This window comes from Thamnophis sirtalis, unplaced genomic scaffold (assembly GCF_051295495.1).
Source record: "Thamnophis sirtalis isolate CommonGarterSnake01/CBP01778 unplaced genomic scaffold, rThaSir2_p1.2 scaffold_7, whole genome shotgun sequence".
In the NCBI taxonomy this organism is placed as follows: Eukaryota; Metazoa; Chordata; class Lepidosauria; order Squamata; family Natricidae; genus Thamnophis; species Thamnophis sirtalis.
Genome location: NW_028261387.1, coordinates 96,003,099 through 96,026,233, shown reverse-complemented (window position 1 = coordinate 96,026,233; position 23,135 = coordinate 96,003,099). Strand labels below are relative to the sequence as shown.

The 23,135-nt window shown below is 46.6% G+C and overlaps 1 protein-coding gene across 1 annotated transcript in view; it reads right to left on the bottom strand.

Annotated features, from left to right (window-relative positions):
* Positions 1-295: 295 nt before the first annotated feature.
* TGM2 (transglutaminase 2) overlaps positions 296-23,135 on the bottom strand; it is a 57,475-nt gene continuing 34,635 nt past the window's right edge. Inside the window, 7 exon segments of the mRNA XM_087720881.1 lie at positions 296-3,748; positions 5,699-5,835; positions 7,321-7,418; positions 7,421-7,465; positions 13,114-13,383; positions 15,862-16,101; positions 18,845-18,948. Coding sequence (XP_087577007.1) covers positions 3,592-3,748; positions 5,699-5,835; positions 7,321-7,418; positions 7,421-7,465; positions 13,114-13,383; positions 15,862-16,101; positions 18,845-18,948 — 1,051 coding nt within the window. The 3' untranslated portion in view covers positions 296-3,591.

The window sequence follows — 23,135 nt, the reverse complement described above, 5'->3', positions numbered from 1 at the left end:
TGGGTCATAAAACGTCTGCAAGAAAACAGCCAAGCTCAGGGAGCACCAAGGACCCCGTAGTCCTCCTCCTCCTCTCTTCTAGCACTGATGATGTTCCCTACTTTGGTCATGAAACATCTCAGAGAACTTGCCACAGAACCCCCTCCAAGGTGGCTACCCGTGAAGACACAGGGGGTGCTTTCAAGGGTAGAGCGGCTGGACAACAGTGCCCAGCCTCCCCCCCCCCGGCACGGCTGTTGGCAGCAGAGAGCCATGATGTAAGGATTGGCTGCAGAAAAGGGAGCTAAACAGTTGCAAGGTGGAAAATAAACTTTTTATTGAGTGATTGCAAAATAAATCCCCATCGGCTCTCCGTCATTTGCAAAGGCCATCAGACCCAGAAGGGTTGCAATGCAAGTAAACATCTGACGAGATTTTTTTTATTTAAAAAAAATGACTTTTGAGGGCTTATAAACTACATCTGCCTCTTGAATCTCTCCGTGCGCTGGTGAAGGCTCTGGGTTTGCAAGTATGTGCTAAGCAGGGTGTGACTGGGCAGGAGCCGAGGGACTGGGAATCCAGAGCATGCAAAACGCACCAGGTCAAAAGGTAACATGGTTGGGCTCTACCAGCCCCAAGAAAGTTTTAAGGACATCACGTTCCCTGGAAACTTGGAAGAGGTGGAGATGCTCCTCCCCCACTTGATACAATCCAGCTGGCCTGGCCTGGCCTCATCCTCCCCCCAATCCAGCTGATAACAATGGCTGTAGACCATCACAGCTGGAAAAGGCTTCCCAAGGGGTCCTTCTTAGTTGGCCAACTGTCCCCGGCCATCCTGTAGACCACCAGAGCTGGAACAGCCTGGTCTGGGTCTTCTCAACTGGTCCTTCTTAGTTGGCTATCTCTCCCTGACCTCTATTCATTCTGTAGTCCACCAGAGCTGGAACAGCCTGGTCTGGGTCTTCTCAACTGGTCATTCTTAGTTGGCCAACTGTCCCTGACCTCCTCTACTCATCCTGTAGACCACCACAGCTGGAACAGCCTGGTCTGGGTCTTCTCAACTGGTCCTTCTTAGTTGGCCAACTCTCCCTGACCTCTATTCATTCTGTAGTCCACCAGAGCTGGAACAGCCTGGTCTGGGTCTTCTCAACTGGTCATTCTTAGTTGGCCAACTGTCCTTGACCTCCTCTACTCATCCTGTAGACCACCACAGCTGGAACAGCCTGGTCTGGGTCTTCTCAAGTGGCCATTCTTAGTTGGCCACCCACTCTGACCTCCTCAGCCCGCCCGCCCATCCATCCATCCATCCATCCATCCATCCATCCATCCTTTGTGCTTGTCTTGCCCATCTCTGGCTGTGTTGCTGAATGGCTGCCAAGCACCTTCCTTGAGAAGGGAGCCAAAACATGCTGGGTTGACTCAGAACCGGTAACACAGCTGGAAAAGCACAGCTGCCCAAGCAGCTGGCATTTACGGTAAGCTACACCTTAGGCAAGTGACTCCCGTCTCCTTGAAAAAGCCAACCTGATCTTGTCCAGAAATGGTGTGTGAGTGTGGAAGGAGGCAGAGTCTTCTTTTCCACATCTCTACCCTTTTTCTTCTCATGTTCCTTATGGCCCAGCAGCATGGCTGTCGGTAGCAGAAGAGCCACCGGAGTCCAGTAGGTCCCTGGGATCTTGCTATCTCTCCAACCCAACGTTTTTCAAACTCGGTCACTTGGTGAATGGAATTCCACTCCCAGGATCTGCTGGAAGGGGAATGCTGGGAATTGAAGCCCACCCATCCTCACGTGGCCAAGGTTGAGAAACACTGATCTAACCAGGTTGCTTCAGGGAACATGGTTTGAGGATGCTCCAGAGGGAATTCTGGGAGTTGAAGTTCACCCATCTTCAAGATGTTTCTTGAGAAAAACTCGGAAGGTAGTCAAGGGAGAGTTGACCAATTGCCAGCAACTTGAAGCTGGCTTATTTTTGAAGGCACTTTTTGGTAGCCTCCATGGGTTTGTTGTCTACCTGGAGGATTTATTTTTCATTACATTTGGTGCTTTTAGAGAAGGAACCCCCTCCATGGGTCTTGGAGTGGAGTCCCAGCAGTGGATGGACCATGCAACTCCTTCCTTCTTTCAAAAACACTTTCTGGTAGGCAGTTTGGTGAAGGTTTAGATGTTCTCCAGCCACAATTCATTGACGTTCTGCTTCCCAGCCCTTTTCTTCCCCTGCTCAGCTCCTGAGCTATTCTAAGTCCCACCCAAGGATTGAAGGAACCAAACGCATGCACACCCTCAGGAGACACACAGCTGTCAAAAAATAATAATCAGGAAATTTCCCCTCTTCTTCCAAGTAGGGGTTGGAAGTCATGTAAAATGCTGTTCTTGAGATCTTGCTATCTTTCAAACTTGAAGATGGGTGGACTTCAACTCCCAGAATTCCGCTGGCTGTGGAAGCCCACCCATCTCCAAGCAGCTGAGGTTGAGATACATGCTCCGTAGACAGGTGGCTTCAGGGAACGTGGTTTGTGGAGGCTCCAAATGTTGGTACTTCGTGGTCAAGGAAGGGGTGCCAGAAATGTACTTGAGGGTCATCAGAAATCAGGCGTCCCGATGGGGGAAAAAAACCCCTCCATGGTCCAGCAGGCAAACCCAGGAGTGTCACGCTCTGAGAAACGACAGGTTGTCCTCTAAACAATAAGCCTTCGGAGTGCCTTAGGGATTGCGTAGTCATGCAAGCAATGGTGGACTTCTTTCATGCCAGCAGTGTGCCATCGTAGCCAAAGCTTGCCAAGGGGGGAATAAGGGGAAGAGGGAGAGGGCAAAGCCAAATGGAGAAGGCTGATAGTTCTCCCCAACCGACCTCACCCCTGTTTTGATGGGCTGCCGTGCCAGGGGGAGGCAGGAGATCGTTTCATTCTTGGTGGGACCTCACGATGGGGGGAAGCAGAGGGTTGACATGGTCTTCTCCTAGGGGAGGTCTCTGGGTCTTGCTCTGGAGGCCTTCAAAGGCTACACATAATTGGGAGGGCAGTTATAGAGGAACTCCCTAACCAAGAGTATCCAACCTTGACATCTTTCAACCCTTGTGAACTTCAACTCCCAGAATTCCCCAGCCAGCAAAGCTGGCTGGGGAATTCTGGGAGTTGAGGTTCACTAGTCTTAAAGTTGAGGTCCATAAGTCTTAAAGTTGACAACGTGGGACCCTCCCTCCCCTTCACCTCCCAGCCATCTCAGGTAACCAGAATTGATGGCCAACTTCTTAGTAGGGTTGAAAGGACCCACGTAGGCGAACTCTGAGGGTCGTGGGACCCCCTGGCACGGCAGGGCAGGACACCCCCTTGAAGTCACACCCCAAAAGGGGTGCTTCTCCTTGGGTGCACATCGCGAGAACAGGCTTGCAACCCCCCCCCCAATTTCAGCCTGTCAAGTCTAGGGTGTCTGGGGTGCCCTCCAGCCAGCTGTGGGGAGGGGCAGCACCCCAGTCTTTGCTGGTGGCAGGGGTAGGAGAAGCATCTGGATGCATAGCTATGGGTGCAGGCAGGAAGAGATCCCCTGACCCCCGGCATCTGGGGGGGGGGCTCCTGGAGTAGTTTGGCTTTTTCGGTTGGGGGGGTCTTCTGGTTTTATTTGCGCAGGGGGGCGATGATGACGTTACGGTAGCCCTTCACCCCCTTCAGTTGGTCGCTCTCGAAATCCACCACCAACTTCCGCAGGCCGGATTGCTGGGGCACGAAGTCGATCCTCACTTTCGCGTCCTCCCCAGGTTCGACGGACGTATCTCTGGAGCAGGGGGGAAAAATAGAAATTTCCTGACAGTGAGAACAATTGACCAGTGGGACAGAAGTTGCCTCCATAAGTGGTCAATGCTCCAACACTGGAAGTTTTTAAGAAGAGACTGGAGAACCGTTTGTCTGAAGTGGTATATAGGGTTTAGAAGAAACTCCAAGGTCCCATCCAGCCCCTGGGATTTTAGGATTTTTAGAAGAAAGAAAGAAAGAAAGAAAGAAAGAAAGAAAGAAAGAAAGAAAGAAAGAAAGAAAGATAGATAGATAGATAGATAGATAGATAGATAGATAGATAGATAGAAAGAATAGATGGGGGTGGGTGGGTGGGTAGGTAGGTAGGTAGGTAGGTAGGTAGGTAGATAGATAGATAGATAGATAGATAGATAGATAGATAGATAGATAGATAGATAGATAGAATAGATGGGTGGGTGGGTGGGTGGGTGGGTGGGTGGGTGGGTGGGTGGGTAGGTAGGTAGGTAGGTAGGTAGGTAGATAGATAGATAGATAGATAGATAGATAGATAGATAGATAGATAGATAGATAGATAGATAGATGATAGATAGATAGATAGATAGATAGATAGATAGATAGATAGATAGATAGATAGATAGATAGATAGATAGATAGATAGATAGATAGAATAGATGGGTGGGTGGGTGGGTGGGTGGATGGATGGATGGATGGATGGGTAGGTAGGTAGGTAGGTAGGTAGGTAGGTAGATAGATAGATAGATAGATAGATAGATAGATAGATAGATAGATAGATAGATAGATAGATAGATAGATAGATAGATAGATAGAATAGATGGGTGGGTGGGTGGGTGGGTGGATGGATGGATGGATGGATGGGTAGGTAGGTAGGTAGGTAGGTAGGTAGATAGATAGATAAAGATAGATAGATAGATAGATAGATAGATAGATAGATAGATATGATTGATAGATAGATAGATAGATAGATAGATAGATAGATAGATAGATAGATAGATAGATAGATAGATAGAATAGAATAGATGGATGGATGGATGGATGGATGGGTAGATAGGTAGGTAGGTAGGTAGGTAGAGATAGATAGATATAGAGAGAGAGAAGAAGAAGAGGAGGAGGAGAAATGGATGGATGGGGAGAGAGAAAAGGAGGAGGAGGAGGAGAGGGATGGATGGATGGGGAGAGAGAGAGAGAGCGAGAGAGAGAGAGGAAGAAGAAGAGGAGGAGGAGGTGGTGGTGGTGGTGGTGGTGGAGGAGGAGGAGAAATGCATGGATGGATGGATGGATGGTACAGCTTGCCTCCATAGGATCTCCTGCCTTGACCAAGGGTTGGACTAGAAGACCTCCAAGGTTCCTTCCAACTCTGTTATTCTATTCTAAAAGCATAGGTCAACTTGTTTTTTGGGGGGGGGGGCTTCCCCCTGATCCCCCATTCTTCCTCCAGCATGGAACAACTCTCTGCGGGACAATTCAACAAATGTGGGTAACAAGAGTTCAATTAGGGACCAAAGTTACAACGTCACTGAAAAAAAAGTGACTCGTATTTATGACGGTTGCAACGTCATGTGTTCCCCTTTGGGGACCTTCCTGCAAGCAAAGGCAACGGGGAAGCCGGATTCGCTTAACAGCCGTGGGGCTGATTTACCAACGTCAGTGATCCACTTAACAACCGTGGGAAGAAAACCCGTGAAAGGGAACCAAACTCGCTGAACCGATGTTTCACTTAGCGACAGGAACGTTGGGCTCAATCATGAGGCGGTGGACTGCCAGTTCAAAAGTTAAATCAATTTGGAGGGAACCAATTGTGGCCAATAATAATCATCTGATTTTGCGACTTGACTTTTAACTCTGGATGGGCCTCCTGAGGTCATCCAGTCCAGCCCCTGCTCCAAACAGGACCCCCAAGAAAACCCTCCCAGAGTGGACGGCCATCAGGGGGTCATTGTGAGGCCACACTTACAGCTGCTGAACCTTCTGTCCCCCGGTCAGTCCGGCCCCCTCCATGGTGAAGACGCAGCTGGTCAGGGCGGTGGGGAGGGGGTTGCTCAGGGTCAGCTCGGCCACCATTTTGCGATTCTGCATCGGCTCCCCCAAAACCTGCAGGCCGGAAAGAGGAAAAGCAGCGCCCTCAGTTCGAATCCTGACAGGGACTCCTCGACTTACGACAAACTTTGAGCCCCAGATTTTCTGTTGCTAAGCGAGACAGTTAAAAACATTTTTAAAACCAATTTAGGATATTAAATACAAAGAAAACAGTTGGAAAATAAAGGAGGGAAAAGGGAAAAGTTTAGGGAAAGGGGGAAGTAGAATAAGATACATGTAGTCCCCAACTTGCGACGGTTCGTTTAGTGATCATTCTAAGTTACAACAGCACTAAAAAAAGAGACATGACCATTTTTCATACTTAGATGAGTGGATGGATGGATGGATGGATAGACAGATAGATGATAGATATAGATGGATAGATAGATGATAGATGGATAGATGATAGATAGATAGATAGATAGATAGATAGATGGATAGATAGATAGATGATAGATAGATAGATAGATAGATAGACAGACAGACAGATGATAGATGGATGGAGATAGATAGATAGATGATAGATAGATAGATAGATAGATAGATAGATAGATAGATAGATAGATAGATAGAAGAATAGAATAAGAATAGAATAGAAAAGAATAAGAATAAGAATAAAAGGATAAGAATAAAAGAATGAGAATGAGAATAAGAATAAAAGAATAAGAATAGGAATAAGAATAAAAGAATAAAAGAATAAAAGAATAAAAGAATAAAAGAATAAAAGAATAAAAGAATAAAAGAATAAAAGAATAAAAGAATAAAAGAATAAAAGAATAAAAGAATAAAAGAATAAAAGAATAAAAGAATAAAAGAATAAAAGAATAAGAATAAAAGAATAAGAATAAGAATAAAAGAATAAAAGAATAAAAGAATAAAAGAAAGAATAAAAGAATAAAAGAATAAAAGAATAAAAGAATAAAAGAATAAAAGAATAAAAGAATAAAAGAATAAAAGAATAAAAGAATAAAAGAATAAAAGAATAAAAGAATAAAAGAATAAAAGAATAAAAGAATAAAAGAATAAAAGAATAAAAGAATAAAAATAAAAGAATAAGAATAAAAGAATGAGAATGAGAATAAGAATATAAGAATAAGAATAAGTATTTAGGATAGAATAGAATTCTTTATTGGCCAAATGTGATTGGACACACAAGGAATTTGTCTCTGGTGCAGATGCTCTCAGTGGACATAAAAGGACATTTGTCAAGAATCCTAAGGGACAACACTTAATGATAGTCATGGGGCTGATAGACAGACTGACTGACAAACAGATGGATGATTGGTAGGCAGGTAGACAAGACAGAGAGGTATGTATGCATGTATGTAGGGAGGCAGATAGGGAGGCAGGCAGGCAGGTAGGAAGGTGGATGAGAGCTCTGAACCCAAAGGTTATTTCAGCCCCTCCCCCACCAGGGGCCTGAAGTCACCTGTCCTTCCCCTTGCACAGGGGTCCCTCCTTCCTTCCCAAAGCCCCCCCCCTCCCCCAAATATGCCTCACCCGGATTTTGACGTCGGGGTTCTTGATGTGGAAGTCCCTCACCCCGAGCAGGATCTTCTGCTGCTCCAACTGCTGTAGGACGGCTGTGACCTTGATCATGTGTTGCCGTATTTCTCGTAGAGGATGCGCAAGGGCACTGTCCTTTCTGCAGAGGAAGACACCCAGCTGTCAGGCCTGCAGCCCTCTTTCCTTTTGGGACTTTGGCCTGCCACACTTTCTATTCTTCTACTAGGCATTTTCTATGGTGGGAAAACGGGATTGTATGGAGTTAGATGATATGTAGCCATAACAACATTCTTTCTAGAAAGCCAAGGTCATCCGTTGTCTCTGCATCTCTGCACCTGACCGGAATTGGATGGGTGGAAGCTGCCAGTGTGGCAGTGGGAGATTGGACCATGGGATGGACTTGTGGGTGTGGTGGGGAAAGATCTTGAACTTCCAACTGGGTGGGGAAAACCGGGAAGCTTTCAGATTCAGGTTTTCCCAGATGTGCCAACATGGCTCTCTTCATAAATGGGAAGTTTGAGGAATCCTTTGCCTTGGACTCTGATTTACTTTTGGGTGCTATTTGGAACCCTGACACCGGTTCTGTTTGGGCTCTGGAAACGGGGTGTATCGTTCAGGTTTTCTTAGAGATACGTTTTCTTTCATGACGTTTTACCTTTTGATACATTGGATATTTGTGGAATGATTGTCACGATTCATTGATGGGTTGTTGGCTTTATTTAGACCAGAGATGTCCAACTTTGGCAACTTTAAGGTTGGTGGACTTCAACTCCCAGAATCCCTCAGCCAGCATGTCCAACCTTGGCAATTTTAAGACTTGTGGACTTCAACTCCCAGAATCCCTCAGCCAGCATGTCCAACCTTGGCAATTTTAAGACTTGTGGACTTCAACTCCCAGAATCCCTCAGCCAGCAAAGATGGCTGGGGAATTCTGGTAGTTGTAGCCCACAGTTTGAAAGTTGCTAAAGGTGGATACTCCTGTTTTACACAAAGCCATTAATGATATTATATACTATTGTTATTTTTTGCGTGACCCGTCAAAACCGCGGTCCACAAAAGCGCGATCGACGAAAGCGCGCATGTGACGTCATCACAGTGCGACGAAAAAAATTAAAAATTGAAATAAAATTAAAATTAAAGCAAGCCGATTCACATAAAGGTAAGGGTTAGGTTTAGGTTTAGGGTTAGGGTTAGGTTAAGGGTTAGGGTTGGGTTTAGAGCGTTAGGGTTACGTTTAGCGTTAGGTTAAGGGTTAGTGTTAGGTTTAGCGTTAGGTTAACGGTTAGGTTTGGGGTTAGATTTAGGGTTAGGTTAAGGGTTAGGTTTGGGGGGTTAGGGTAAGGTTTTCGCTTTATTTTTACATTTTTCGATCACAGCGCGATGTTTTCGTCGCGCTGTGATGACGTCAAATGCACGCTTTCGTGGACCGCGATTTTGTCGTCCGCGGTTTTGTGGTGGAACCATTTTTTGATGGTTTCATCTGTGTATCTTTTATGTTTTATTTACTTATTTATTAATTAAATCTATAGATCACCCCTTTAAAGCAATAACAAAAATTATTAACTTTTAGTACGCTAACAACGGTGCCAAGGCAACGGGGCAAAGCTCAGTTAACAACGGTCTCACTTAACCACAGAACTGTTGGACGTACGTCGAGGACTGCCGATTAAAAAACAATTTTGCCTATGCAAATTGTCAGCTTTTGGTTGCCACATCCTGGACGTCGTCTTCTCCCACCACAGCCATTTAAATCCTATGATTCGGTGTTGGCCCCGCCAGAGTCCAGATCAACTCTTGAGTGTTAAACCGAGGGAATGAAATAAAAGGTAAGGATTGTGAAACATGTGGAGAAGAAGAAGGTGCAGGAATCCCTAGCATTGTTATGGCCAACCTATGGCACGGGTGCCAGAGGGGGCACGCAGAGAGCCATCGCCAGCTGCTCTTCTGGTTTACGGCACGCATGGTTTCCAGCTGGTCTTTGCGAGTGCCAGAGTGCTGGAAAACGGTGTGAAAATGCCCCCCAAAACGACCAAAAAACCATGCTGTTTTTACAGCTGTTTTCAGGCCTGAAAACAGCCGAGAAACAGCCTGAAAAAAACCCCCAAAACAGCCTGAAAACGCCACCTGAAACAGCCAAAAACAGGGTGTTTCAGGGCTGTTTTCAGGCTGTTTTTGGCCCGAAAACTGCCAAAAAATGGCCTGAAAATGGCCTGAAAAACAGCCCAAAACCAGCCAAAAAACATCCTGAAAAAGGCCCGAAAACAGCCCGAAAACGCCACCTGAAACGCCCAAAAAACCATGCTGTTTTTACAGCTGTTTTCACCCTGAAAACAGCCGAAAAACAGCCTGAAAAAGCCCCCCAAAACAGCCTGAAAACTCCACCTGAAACAGCAAAAAAACCAGGGTGTTTTAGGGCTGTTTTCAGGCTTGTTTTTGGCCCAAAAACTGCCAAAAAATGGCTTGAGAATGGCCTGAAAAACAGCCCCAAAACTGCCCAAAAACATCCTGAAAAAGGCCCCAAAACAGCCCGAAAACGCCACCTGAAACGGCCAAAAAACAGGGTGTTTTAGGGCTGTTTTCAGGCTGTTTTTGGCCCGAAAACTGTTGAAAAGCGGCCTGAAAACCAGACTAAAAACGCCCCCCAAACAGCCAAGAACTATGCCAGCTCACGCCAGCCAGCTGCTCTTCAGGTTTTCAGTGCTGCGACCCGCTCACATACATGCCCGTCCCGGTTAGGATACTCGGTGCCCAAAAGCTTTGCCATCTCTGCCCTCGCGAAACCCCCCTGGATTCCCACCAGGAAAACCTCCCTTGGGCTCCTTCCTGCGTCTCCCAACTTCTTAAACGCTCGGCTCCCGGAAAACAGCTGCAAAGGAGCTTTGGATGCCAGGCGCTTAATTCCAGGGGGTCAACCTGAGGTTGGAGCAGTTTCTCTGCTGCACCTAAATCCAAAAATAGCAGCAGGGAGGAAGATCTGGGCTCCCCTTGGGGGTGGGGGGAGGGGTGGGGGGTGGGGGTTGGAGCCCTTCCCAGCTATGGAAAAAGCACGTCATACTTTCCTGGAGGGAGCGCAAAGGATCCGCCTTGCCCAGAGCCTCCCACTGGCTTCCTCCAGCTTTTGATTGCAAAAAGGTTTCGGCAGAATCTGGACTTCAGATTCTGCAACCTTCAGCCGGAGGAAAGAATATTTGAGCATATCGGCATCCTAAGAAGATACACATTGCACGTCTTTCTGTCCCTGGGGCTCCCCAGGAGCTGAGCACACGTTCCTGCAAAATGGAGAGCTGGAAAGATCTCTCCCTCTCCCTCCCTCTCTCTTTTCTCTGTCTCTCTCCATCCCCCCCTCTCTCTTTGTGTGTTTGTGTGTGTCTCACACATATACTTTATGTTTCTCTCTCTTTCTCTCTTCTCTCTCTCTCTCTGTGTGTGTCTCACACACTTTATGTTTCTCTTTCTCTCTTTCTCTCTCTCACTCACTCACTTTCTGTGTGTGTGTGAGAGAGAGAGAAAGAGAGAGAAAGAAATGAAAGTCCCTATGATGCAAAAAAGAGATGTGGAGACTCTGGAAAGAGTGCAGAGAAGAGCAACCAAGAGGATTAGGGGACTGGAGGCTAAAACATATGAAGAACGGTTGCAGGAACTGGAATGTCTGGTTTAATGAAGAGAAGGACCAGGGGAGACATGATAGCAAGGTTCCAATATCTCGGGGGTTGCCACAAAGAAGAGGGAATCAAACTATTCTCCAAGGCACCTGAGGGTAGAACAAGAAGCAATGGGTGGAAACTAATCAAGGAGAGAAGCAACTTAGAACTAAGGAGAAACTTCCTGACAGTGAGAACAATTAATCAGTGGAACAGAAGTTGCCTCCAGAAGATGTGAATGCTCCAACACTGGAGATTTTTAAGAAGAGACAGGACAGTCATTTGTCTGAAATGTAGAGGGTCTCCTGCTTGAGCCGGGGGCTGGACTAGAAGACCTCCAAGGTCCCTTCCAACCTTGTTATTCTGTAATTCTACTCTTTTTGGCAGGTTGGGGCAGGTGCTGATGCTGACCAATCCATTAATCCTTCCATCATGTCTTTTTCTCAGTCTCCAAGGGATGCCCCTGCAATAAATTTGCAGTAGGAGACAACCTGCCAATGTTTTGGTCCAGGCACCAGGTAGGGCAGACAGACAGAAGACTATCGCAGTGCAGCTGTAAAAACCAACTGGAACTCAGAAGACACCGAAAACTGCTTAATTGAACAAGGGACACAATCTGTGAGCAACCTAGAACAAGTTAAGTCCCAAAAGGCCAGAGGATTTCTGGAAGGCTTTGCTGGCTGGGGAATTCTGGGAGTTGAAGTCCACAAGTCTTAAAGTTGCCAAGGTTTGACCGTAATGTGCCAGGAGCCTGCATCACTGTGCAAAAAACTTAAACGTAAACGCTGCCCGTTTGGCACACATAGTGAACTTCGCTCAGGTGTCGGAGCCAAATTCACCGTCTGACCTACGGACACCCTAACCCACATTCTTCCCCTTTGCCTCTCCTCTCCGTCCACCCCCCCTCCCCCCATCCTGCACAAGATGGACGAGCGAGCCGCAGGATCAGTTCTGCAGCCCACCCCATGCAAGTCCCTACAGTGGAAAGAATGTGCGAATGTACATAACAAGGTTAGAAATATTGTACGGGGAAATCATACGTCAATTAACCCAGGTCTCCACAAAGTTACGGATTGGCAGCCTCCGAAATCCTTTAAACTCTCTCCAACATGAGAATGAAACACGGATGTCAAACTTTAAACACACACAAGCAAACATACGAAACTCAGTTAACACAATGTAAAGATCATTCTAATGCTTGCAATTCAAAGAGAGGGACTCCATCCACTTCTCTTGACTTAATTAAGCCCTTCTCTGGCTCTAGCAATAGCAATAGCAGTTAGACTTGTATACCGCTTCATAGGGCTTTCAGCCCTCTCTAAGCGGTTTACAGAGTCAGCATATTGCCCCCAACAACAATCCGGGTCCTCATTTCACCCAGATAGATTAGATAGATAGATAGATAGATAGATAGATAGATAGATAGATAGATAGATAGATAGACGATAGATAGATAGATAGATAGATAGATAGATAGATAGCAATAGCAGTTAGACTTATATAGCGCTTCATAGGGCTTTTAGCCCTCTCTAAGCGGTTTACAGAGTCAGCATATTGCCCCCAACAACAATCCGGGTCCTCATTTCACCCAGATAGATTAGATAGATAGATAGATAGATAGATAGATAGATAGATAGATAGATAGATAGATAGATGATAGATAGATAGATAGCAATAGCAGTTAGACTTATATAGCGCTTCATAGGGCTTTTAGCCCTCTCTAAGCGGTTTACAGAGTCAGCATATTGCCCCCAACAACAATCCGGGTCCTCATTTCACCCACCTCGGAAGGATGGAAGGCTGAGTCAACCCTGAGCCGGTGAGATTTGAACCGCTGAACTGCAGATAACAGTCAGCTGAAGGGGCCTGCAGTGCTGCATTTAACCACTGCGCCACCTCGGCTCTCTACACGTACTGACACTCCTCCAGGGTCTCCCTAAAACCAGAACACCCCTCAAGACCCAAACCAAGGACAATCTCCCCTATGAAGCCCCCTTTTTTCTGCAGCTGGCCCCTTGGATAAATCTCTTGGCTTTTTGGGATAAATAATTCTCCTTTCCTTCCAGCTCCCTGGATTTCCTTTTGATTTGTTCCTGCGCAATCCCCCGCTGGAGCTGGAAACTCGAATCTTTCCGCTGACGCTAACCTGCGTTGGGCTCCAGGTTGACATTTAGCAGGTCCTTGTAGCCGCATTCGGAGCCCAGCTCCCCGTTGTAGCTGGTGGTAGCGGCCGAAATCCTCAGCCGGCAGGGCTGTTCCTCGGGCGTGTTGTTGCTGATGACCACAAAGACATCGAAGTCGCAGCCGTTGTTCATCCCCTCGGAAGCCTTGATCCGGAGAGCCAGACCTTCCTCCTGAACGGCCGGCATCTTCTCGTGCTTTGCCTGCTCGAAGGAGGCTCTCTCCTCTTCCGAATCTGCAGCCAAAAGAGGAGGAAAGAAACCTGGAAAATGTCCTTTTGGTGGGGAGGGGGCTACCCAGAGGGCACCTTCTCTCCCTTCACTTGGGTAGGAGGGACCTGCTGTGGTCTGCCGGGGGCCGGTGGAGCTGGTAGCAGATTCGGACAGCGAGGAGGTTGGGGAGGAACATGGGCCAGTCCTGAGTCTGGGAAACGCTTGGACGAGGGCTCTGGTCGCGTGGCACGACAAAACCGCGCCCGACTAAAGCGCGCCCGATTAAACCGCGCCGCTGACATCATCAACAGGGCGACAACAGCGAGCGCGGAGAATGAAGGGCGCTTTAAATAGCGCTTTGAAAGCAAGCCGATTCAAGTTAAGGTAAGGGTTAGGTTTAGGGTTAGGGTTAGGGTTAGGTTAAGGGTTAGGGTTAGGGTTAGGTTTAGGATTAGGTTTAGGGGGGTTAGGTTTAGGTTTAGGGGTTAAATTTAGGTTTAGCGTTTACAGCATGCTTTTTTCTCCGTGCTGTTGTCGCGCTGTGATGATGTCAGCTACGCGGTTTCGTCAAACACGGTTTTGTGGTGGAACTGTCAGCACCTCTCCATTTAATAATTAGGAAAGAAGACCACGAGATTTCATTTGTAGAAAATCAAATGTACTTTTACTAATTAAAAATGGCTAAAGAGCGGTTGCGTAGCAAAGTCTGGTTAATTAGGCGCGAAAGCAGTTGATATATAGAATAGCCCATTCCACTCCCCCCTGGCATCATAGGCCTAGTCCAATCATAAGTCCTTCAAGTGTCAGGTGTGAGATAACTTCAAAAGGCATCACGAAGATGGAATGTCGGTGCCGTTAATCCAGGCGGGAAACATCCACACATGCGTAGTACGTCCATCCAAAGATCTCCAGAATCTTCCTCCAGCACAATAAGTAACCCCACCCAAATACTCTGCCCTCCCTCCCCGTTTCAATGGCAGCTGAAGCAACAGCAAAGCAGAAGCTGACAGGAACCCTCTAGTCAGAGGCAGAGAGGGGTCCAGGGCCGTATGTCAGCTATCAGCTGCCTCCGGAGCCTCCAGAGTCGGACGGCAGCGAGGCAGAGGAACAGGGGGAGCCTGTTCCCAGTGTGTGCATGCGCAGAGCTGCCGGAAGGCAAGAACAGTTAAGACAAAAGGGGCGACTCAGGAGAAAGGCTTGGAGGTGATTGGCCCCCTCCCATAGGACGTAAAGGCTGAAAATGTGCTCCGTGTGGCTTTGCAAAGCTAACTGCCAATTAGGTCTTTAGCAGAGTTTCAAGGGCGCTAAAGGTGGGCGCTTATCAGCCTTATTCTGAAAGACTTTGGCAGACTTTGGTCGGACTCTTTACAAACTATTTGGGACTCATTTATGGGCTGCGAACGAACATAATTCACAGCCGTTGAAATAAAAAGAGGGTTTTTGGGGGACTGTGTCTGCTTTTTACTGTATCAGGAAGCCTCGGTCAGAACAGGAGACACGGCCAAAACCCAACTTATTTCTAAAGAAACTCTACCGGCTGAGCTGGGTTGTTTTCTAGCAGAGATTTCACTGCTCAAATTATGTGCAAATAGTCCTGGACTCACAACAGTTCTTTTAGTGACCGTTCGAAGTTACAACAGTATGGGGGGAAAGGGACTTTGCTGAACAATACGGTCACTAATTGAATAATTGAAGTGATTCGCTTAACAAGGTAGGTCGTAAAACGGGGGTCAAAGAGACTTGACAAGCGTCTCGCCTAGCAATGGAAATGTGGAGCTTCGTTGTGATGGTTAAAAGTCCAGGACTGGCTTTAATGTCATTGCTGCGTTTCAACAAATATTCTCCTTTATTAGAACTCTGCACATGCTTAGAAGCTCCGAATGGCCAACTGATGGAGGGATATGCAAAACATGGAACAAAAGCACTACTAGACCCATGTTTCTCAGCCTCAGAGACTTTAAGATGTGTGGACTTCAACTCCTGGGAGTTAAAAGTCCACACGTCTTAAAATTTGGGCTTCCATTAAACATTCTCACGACAGTTAACAAGCGGTGCTCAATTTACGACCGATTCTTTAGCTCCGATTCAAAGTTACAACGGATCTCTTCAGGGCAACATTCAAAGCAGGCAGATTCGAAGTTCTCATGATCGTTCCCACGGTGATATGATTGCTCGGCAACTGACCGGCACTTACGCCTGTTTCTGGTGACTGCAATTAATGTTTTTGCCAGAATCTGGCCTTGGTTTCCAGCAAAACAAAAGCGGTGGGTGGGTGGGTGGGGAATACAGCCACGGTGGACAAATGGATTTGCTTAATGACGGCTGCGTTCACTTAAGGACCATGCTTTAGTTAAACGACCCCCACGCCAAAGGTCAAGTGGGAATCCACTTAAGGGTTGGCATGAGTTATGATTGTAATTCCAGGCTCAATTACGGCATATTTCCTGCCAGGAGGACCTCAAGGGTGCCCGCCCAGTTTTTCCCACGGCCCCTCCGAGTACCTTCCTGGTGCTTGTAGGTGTGGGTGATGTCCTCCTTGGTGTCCTTCCCCACACTCTTGGTGCTGATGTTCTTGCCCACAAAGGTGGGGTGTATGGTCTTCTTGCGGGACATGTCGCTCTGAAGCATCAGGTAGGCCACTGCGGCGTTGACCTCAGCAAAGACGAACTTCACATCGTACTTGAAGTCCAGCTGTCCATCCTTGACGGCTTTCACCGGAGTTGGCCCACAGCAGTAGACTCCTGCGGAGGGAGCACATAGGACGTGGAAGAAGAGGGTTGGAAGGGACCTTGGCGGTCATCTAGTCCAGCCCCCCCACCCCCCAAGCAGGAGACCCTACACCGTTTCTGACAGAGGGCAGTCTAGTCTCTTCCTGTAAGTAGAAATGGTCAACTGAATCCACACTCAGATTAATAGAGTTGGGAAGGGACCTTGGAGGTCATCTAGTCCAACCCCCCCACCCACCGGGCCAAGCAGGAGACCCTACACCCTTTTTGACAGATGGCAGTCTAGTCTCTTCTTGAAAGCCTCCAGTGATGAAGCTCCCACAACTTCTGAAGGCAACTTCTCTTCCATGGGTTGATTGTCCTCACTGTCAGGAAATTCCTCCTTGTTGACAGGTTGAATCTCTCCTTGGTCAGTTTCCATCCATTCTTCCTTGTCTGGCCTTTGGGTGCTTTGGGAAATAGCTTGACCCCCTTCCTCCTCTCTGGGGCAGCCCCTCAAATATTGGAAGATGCTCTCCTGTCTCCCCTGGTCCTTCTCTTCACTAGAACAGCCATGTCTCTCTTTTTTCTTTTTTCATTATTTTTTTCTTCCTTCCATCCCTCCCTCCCCCCCTCTCTCTTTCTTGTGCTTTGGAGAATAGCTGGACCCCCTTCCTCCTCTCTGGGGCAGCCCCTCAAATATTGGAAGACTTCTATCTTCTGTCTCTCCTGGTCCTTCTCTTCACTAGACTAGCCAGGCCCAGTTCCTGCAACCGTTCATCGCATGTTTTAGTATCCAGGCCTTTGATCCTCTTAGATAGATTCAGATTAACAGAATTGGAAGGGACCTTATAGGTCATCTAGTCCAACCCCCCCCCCCAAAGCAGGAGACCCTGCACCATTTCTGACACCATTCCAGTCTCTTCTTGAAAGCCTCCAGGCATGAAGCTCCCACAACTTCCAAAGGAAACTTCTCTTCCATGGGTTGATTGTTCTCACTGTCAGAAAATTTCTCCCTATTTCCAGGTTGAATCTCTCCTTGATCAGTTTCCATCCATTATTATTCCTTGTCTGGCCTTCAGGGGCTTTGGAGAATAGCTTGACCCCCTTCCTCCTCTCTGGGGCAGCCCCTCAAATATTGGAACACTGCTATATCATGTCTCTCTTGGTCCTTCTCTTCCCTAGACTAGCCAGGCCCAGTTCCTGCAACCGTTCTTCCTATGTTTGAGCCTCCAGTCCCCTCATCATCCTGGTTGCTCTTCTCTGCACTCTTTCCAGAGTCTCAACCTCTTTTTATAGTGTGGTGACCAAAACGGGATGCAGGATTCTAGATGTGGCCTTACTAAGGCTTTGTAGAGTGGTATTAGTACCTCCTTTGATCTTGATTGTATCCCTCTATTAATGCAACTTAAGCTGTTCCACTGGTTAATTGTCCTCACTGTTAGGGAGTTTCTCCTTAATTCAAGGTTTCTTCTCTCCTTGATTAGTTTCCATATGTTCTTTCTTGTCTTGCCTTCAAGTGCTTTGGAGAATAGATTTACCTGCTCTTGTGGAAACCCTTGGGATATTGGAACACTGCTATCAGGTCACCCCACTATAAAAAAAGATGTGGAAACTCTGGAAAAAGTGCAGAGAAGAGCAACCAGGATGATGAAGGGACTGGAGGCTCAAACATAGGAAGAACGGTTGCAGGAACTGGGCCTGGCTAGTCTAGGGAAGAGAAGGACCAGGGGGGACAGGAGAGCATCTTCCAGTATTTGAGGGGCTGCCACAAAGAAGCGGGGGGGGGAGTCAAGTCTTACACTTAAGCAAGAAAAATCCAACGTCCACATATAAACTGGGTTAAACCAGGCTTAATTGCAGGGACTGGGAGACGGATCTTGGAGTCTTAGTGGACAGCCAGCTAAATAGGAGCCAGCCGTGTGCATCAGCTGTCAAAAAAGCCAATGCAATCCTAAGTTTCATTAACAGAGGGATACAATCAAGATCAAGGGAGGCACTAACACCACTCTATAAAGCCTTAGTAAGGCCACACCTAGAATCCTGTATCCAGTTTTGGTCACCACACACTATAAAAAAGATGTGGAGACTCTAGAAAGAGTGCAGAGAAGAGCAACCAAGAAGATGAGGGGTCTGGAGGCTAAAACAAATGAAGAACGGTTGCAGGAACTGGGCCTGGCTAGTCTAGGGAAGAGAAGGACCAGGGGAGACAGGAGAGCATCTTCCAAATATCTCAGGGGCTGCCACAAAGAAGAGGGTGAGATGGGGTGGGGGTTAATTTATTCTCCGAAGCACCTGAAGGCCAGAGGAGGAACAATGGGTGGAAACTGACCAAGGAGAGATTCAACCTGGAAATAAGGAGAAGTTTTCTGACAGTGAGAACCATCAACCCATGGAAGAGAAGTTGCCCTCAGAGGTTGTGGGAGCTTCATCACTGGAGGCTTCCAAGAAGAGATTGGTCAGAAATGATGTGTAGAGTCTCCTGTTTCATTGGACTAGATGACCTAAAAGGTCTCTTCCAACTCTGTTATTCTGTTATTCTTTCTTTTCATTAAGCTAGACATTCCCAATTCCTGCCCCCGTTCTTCATTCATTGTTATCCTCCAGTCCCCTGATCATCTTTGTTGCTCTTCCCTGGACTCTTTCCAGCGTCCCACCCATCTTTTTTGACATCAGGGCTGGATGCCGTGTTCCAGGAGTGGACTTGGCAGGTCCATCCCAGACCCTCCCTTAGCCTTTTGGGGGAGACCTGGTAGCACAACCTCTCCATCACACTCACCTTCACTCTTTTCCTGCGGAGTTGGGTCCAAGGCCTGCCATCCGTCATAGCCGCTGGGAAGGTCTGGACGGGCCATCCAACATTCCACCCAGCAATGATAATTCCTGGGTCAAGGAGAAGAAAAGGAGAAAGAACAGTTGAGGAGATCCAGGCACATCCTCCTCCTCCTCCTCCTCCTCCTCCTCCTCCTCCTCCTCCTCCTCCTCCTCCTCCTCCTCCACCCCCTCCTCCTCCTCCTCCTCCACCCCCTCCTCCTCCACATTCCTTCTGAGATTATACAGGATGGAAATGTCCACTGGGCCCCCAGGGATAGGAGGCCTGGATTCATTGCACATTCTCCATCATCTACAGAGCAAGGTGTTCTCATGGGAAATATGAAAGAAAAGGTCAGAAAGTACTGTTCCTCCTCCTCCTCCTCCTCCTCCTCCTCCTCCTCCTCCTCCTCCTCCTCCTCCTCCTCCTCCTCCTGGTATCCATAACAAAATGATAATGATAATGATGATGTCCAAGAATTTTATAAGATACATCAACAAATAACCCCAGCGGAACTGCAAAAAGCTGCACTACTCGGAACATAGTATGTTTTAAGAAGGTCCTTGATTGATATCTAGGACGCTGGCAGCAAACCGTATCAACCATTAGCACCAGTCACTGGTATTTGTAATGCATTTTTGAATGTTCAGTTGGCTGAGTTTCATGTTTATGAATAAAATATATAATAATAATAATAATAATAATAATAATAATATTATTATTATTATTATTATTATTATTATTATTATTATTATTCCAGTGGTAATTGGCACACTGGGTGCTATTCCAAAAGCACTGGAATTACATTTAAAACAGTTAAAAATTGACAAAATCACCATCAGTCAAATGCAAAAAGCCGCACTGCTTGGATCTGCACGCATATTACGAAAATACGTTACGACGTCCTAGGCCCCTGGGTGGGGCCCGACTAGTAACCAATGCCAAATCCGGCGAAACAACTGGCCGCTGTGATACAATTGTATAATAATAATAATAATAATAATAATAATAATAATAATAATAATAATAATAATAATAATACCGAAAAACCAGGAAACTAATGACAATGCACTACAGTTTACATCCACGTGGTGATACTGATAGACTCTACCTGCCCCGAAAATCAGGTGGCAGAGGATTATTACAAGTGAAGCAAACAGTTGAAGAAGAAAAACATGCACTGGCTGATTATTTAAAAGACACTCAAGAACATCTATTAACCGAAGTAAAGAACAAAAATCTACTGAAGGCCCAACAGACGAAACAAGAATACAGAAAAGATGTGATAAAATCAAGAATGGAGAGTTGGCAGAACAAAGCACTGCATGGTCAATTTCTGGAAAAAATAAAAGATAAAGTGGACAGGGAACAAACTTGGTTATGGTTAAAAACAGGTACATTAAAGAAAGAAACAGAGTCACTAATCCTGGCTGCGCAAGAACAAGCTATCCGCACAAATGCCATTAAGGCCAAAATCGAAAAATCCTCTGATGATGCCAAATGCAGACTTTGCAAAGAAGCTGACGAAACTGTTGATCACATACTCAGCTGCTGTAAAAAAATCGCGCAGACTGATTATAAATTGCGGCACAATTCAGTAGCACAAATGATCCATTGGAATTTGTGCAAAAATTATAATATTAAAACAGCAACAAACTGGTGGGAACATCAGCCTGAAAAAGTCACCGAAAATCAGATGGTCAAGATCTTGTGGGGCTTCAGAATCCAGACTGACAGGCACTTGGCCCACAACACACAAGAAAAAAGTATGGTTCATTGACATTGCAATACCTGGAGATGCACGGATTGAAGATAAACAGCAAGAAAAAAATCACAAAGTACCGGGATTTGCAAATTGAAGTTGAGCGACTGTGGAAAAAGAAATTGTGTGTTGTCCCAATTGTAATCAGAGCCCTTGGAGCAATACCTAAAAGGGCTACCTCGCTATTTGGAAAATTTAAATTTATCAGACTTCTGATTCTACAAAAAACCACCCTACTTGGAACAGCTTATATCCTCCGACGTTACCTTAACAGTTCCTAGGTCCTTGGTTAGGACTCGAGCTGTTGCGCTACCAACCAGCCCCAAAGGCTGTGAATCTCACCAAAGATTAACCATGCAATAACAATAATAATACCACCACCAAGCCCTGAGAACAGGGCTTATCTTCTGCATCTAACATCATCAAATGGCCACATCTGCCTGTTGCAGGTCCTTGGGAAGCACTCAAGAGGTGGACAAAACTGCCAAATCCAGTCTGAGCATCCAGCTGGCTATGCAACAAACAAAGACAACAACAACAACAACAACAACAACATTGGCATTGACCCAATTACCATCGGTCAATTGCAAAAGGCAGCTTGACTTGGAACAGCTCACATCCTGTGACGTTACATCAGAGAAGGATTGCTGCTGGAAAATTGTGTTGGCAAACTGGTAGGGACAGCAGGCTGGCCACACCCCTGAACCGGTTCTCTGTTGCCGGCATGGTTTTTACTCTGTTTTTAATGTTCTGCACATGTGGATAACAGTTTCTCAGCAATTGCGCACACACGCATAACGCATGCCCTGCATGTGCGTGCGCAAAATGGCACTCACAGCGAACCAGCCGTAATGCTGGCTGCGAGCCACCCCTGTTTTATATCTATCCCGGCCAAACAGCCACATCTGTCTGCCCGGAGTCCTTCACAGCTGGACAAAAATGACAAATCTGGTCTGAACATCTGGCTGATGCTGCAATCAACCATCATAATAATAATCGTGATCTTGAATTGCACAATTTGGGAGGCGGTGGAAGTTGTGGCCACGCGAGGAGCTCCAGATTGTCCTGGTTAGGAAAGAGCCTTCGCTTCCCGTTGCGACTGGAGAAGTCCCAGGTTCCCACTAATCTCTGCCAGGATACTGCAAAGCTCAATTAAGCCGGTCAATGGTCCAGACCAAGAGGATCAAAGCTTCTGGAAGGGTCAAGGGCGGTCATGGCACCTCCCACCCTTCATGAGGTCATTCGGCCAATGACGCAAGTTACGGCAGGATCTGGGCAAGATGATCGTGATGTGTGGATCTCTTGCCTATTTCCCAACTCTTTTTTTATTTTTTTTAGGGTTCAAAGTTTTATTTTCTTTTAAAACAAACATTTCATCATTCCTCAATCAGTGAGACATCGGAGTACAGTTTTTTGTGTGTCAAAATAGTTCTAGTTTACCACCAAATTCTTGTCTAGCCTAATGTATACCCCTACCTCCCTCCATTGTAGACACATCTACAATAAGGAAAACATTAAACAAGAATGGAGTACATGGGAGGACACCACGGAGGAAGCCATTGCTGTCCCCCCCCCAAAAAAATATTGCAGCACCTCTGAAGTTTGCAAAAGAGCACCTGGATGTTCCACGGCACTACTGGCAAAATATACTGTGGACAGATGAAACCAAAATTGAGTTGTTTGGGGAAAAACACACAGTACTATGTGTGGAGAAAAAAAGGCACAGCACACCAACATCAAAACCTCATCCCCACTGTAAAACATGGCGGAAGGAGCATCATGGTTTGGGGCTGCTTTGCTGCCTCAGGGCCTGGACGGATTGTTGTCATTGATGGGGAAATGAATTCCAGAGTTTATCAAGACATTTTGCAGGAAAACGTACGACCATCTGCGTTGTAACATAAGTGTAGGCATGCATAGCTATGCTGGAACACGTATAGCAATAGCAATAGCAATAGCAATAGCAGTTAGACTTATATACCGCTTCATAGGGCTTTCAGTCCTCTCTAAGCGGTTTACAGAGTCAGCATATCGCCCCCACAATCCGGGTCCTCATTTCACCCACCTCGGAAGGATGGAAGGCTGAGTCAACCCTGAGCCGGTGAGATTTGAACCGCCGAACTGCAGATAACAGTCAGCTGAAGTGGCCTGCAGTGCTGCACCCTAACCACTGCGCCACCTCGGCTCTGTATACAACAGCAGTAATCATTTACCATAAGATCAGTAATACAAACTGCTGACTCTGAAGCATTAAGTAGGGCAGAAGTCACAAACTCTTAACTCTAAGCACTAAGTAGGTGAGAGGTCACAACTGGTTAACTCTCAGCACTAACTAGGGGTCAAAAGTTTGCATGCTGACTTTGCAGTATCAACTAGGGGTCAGAAGTTTGCATGCTAGTAAAAGATTTATTTGCTGACTATGGGCATTCTCTAGGTTCAGAGGTCTACATGGAAGTGAATGAGTTACCATATACCATAGACTTGTACAACCATGAT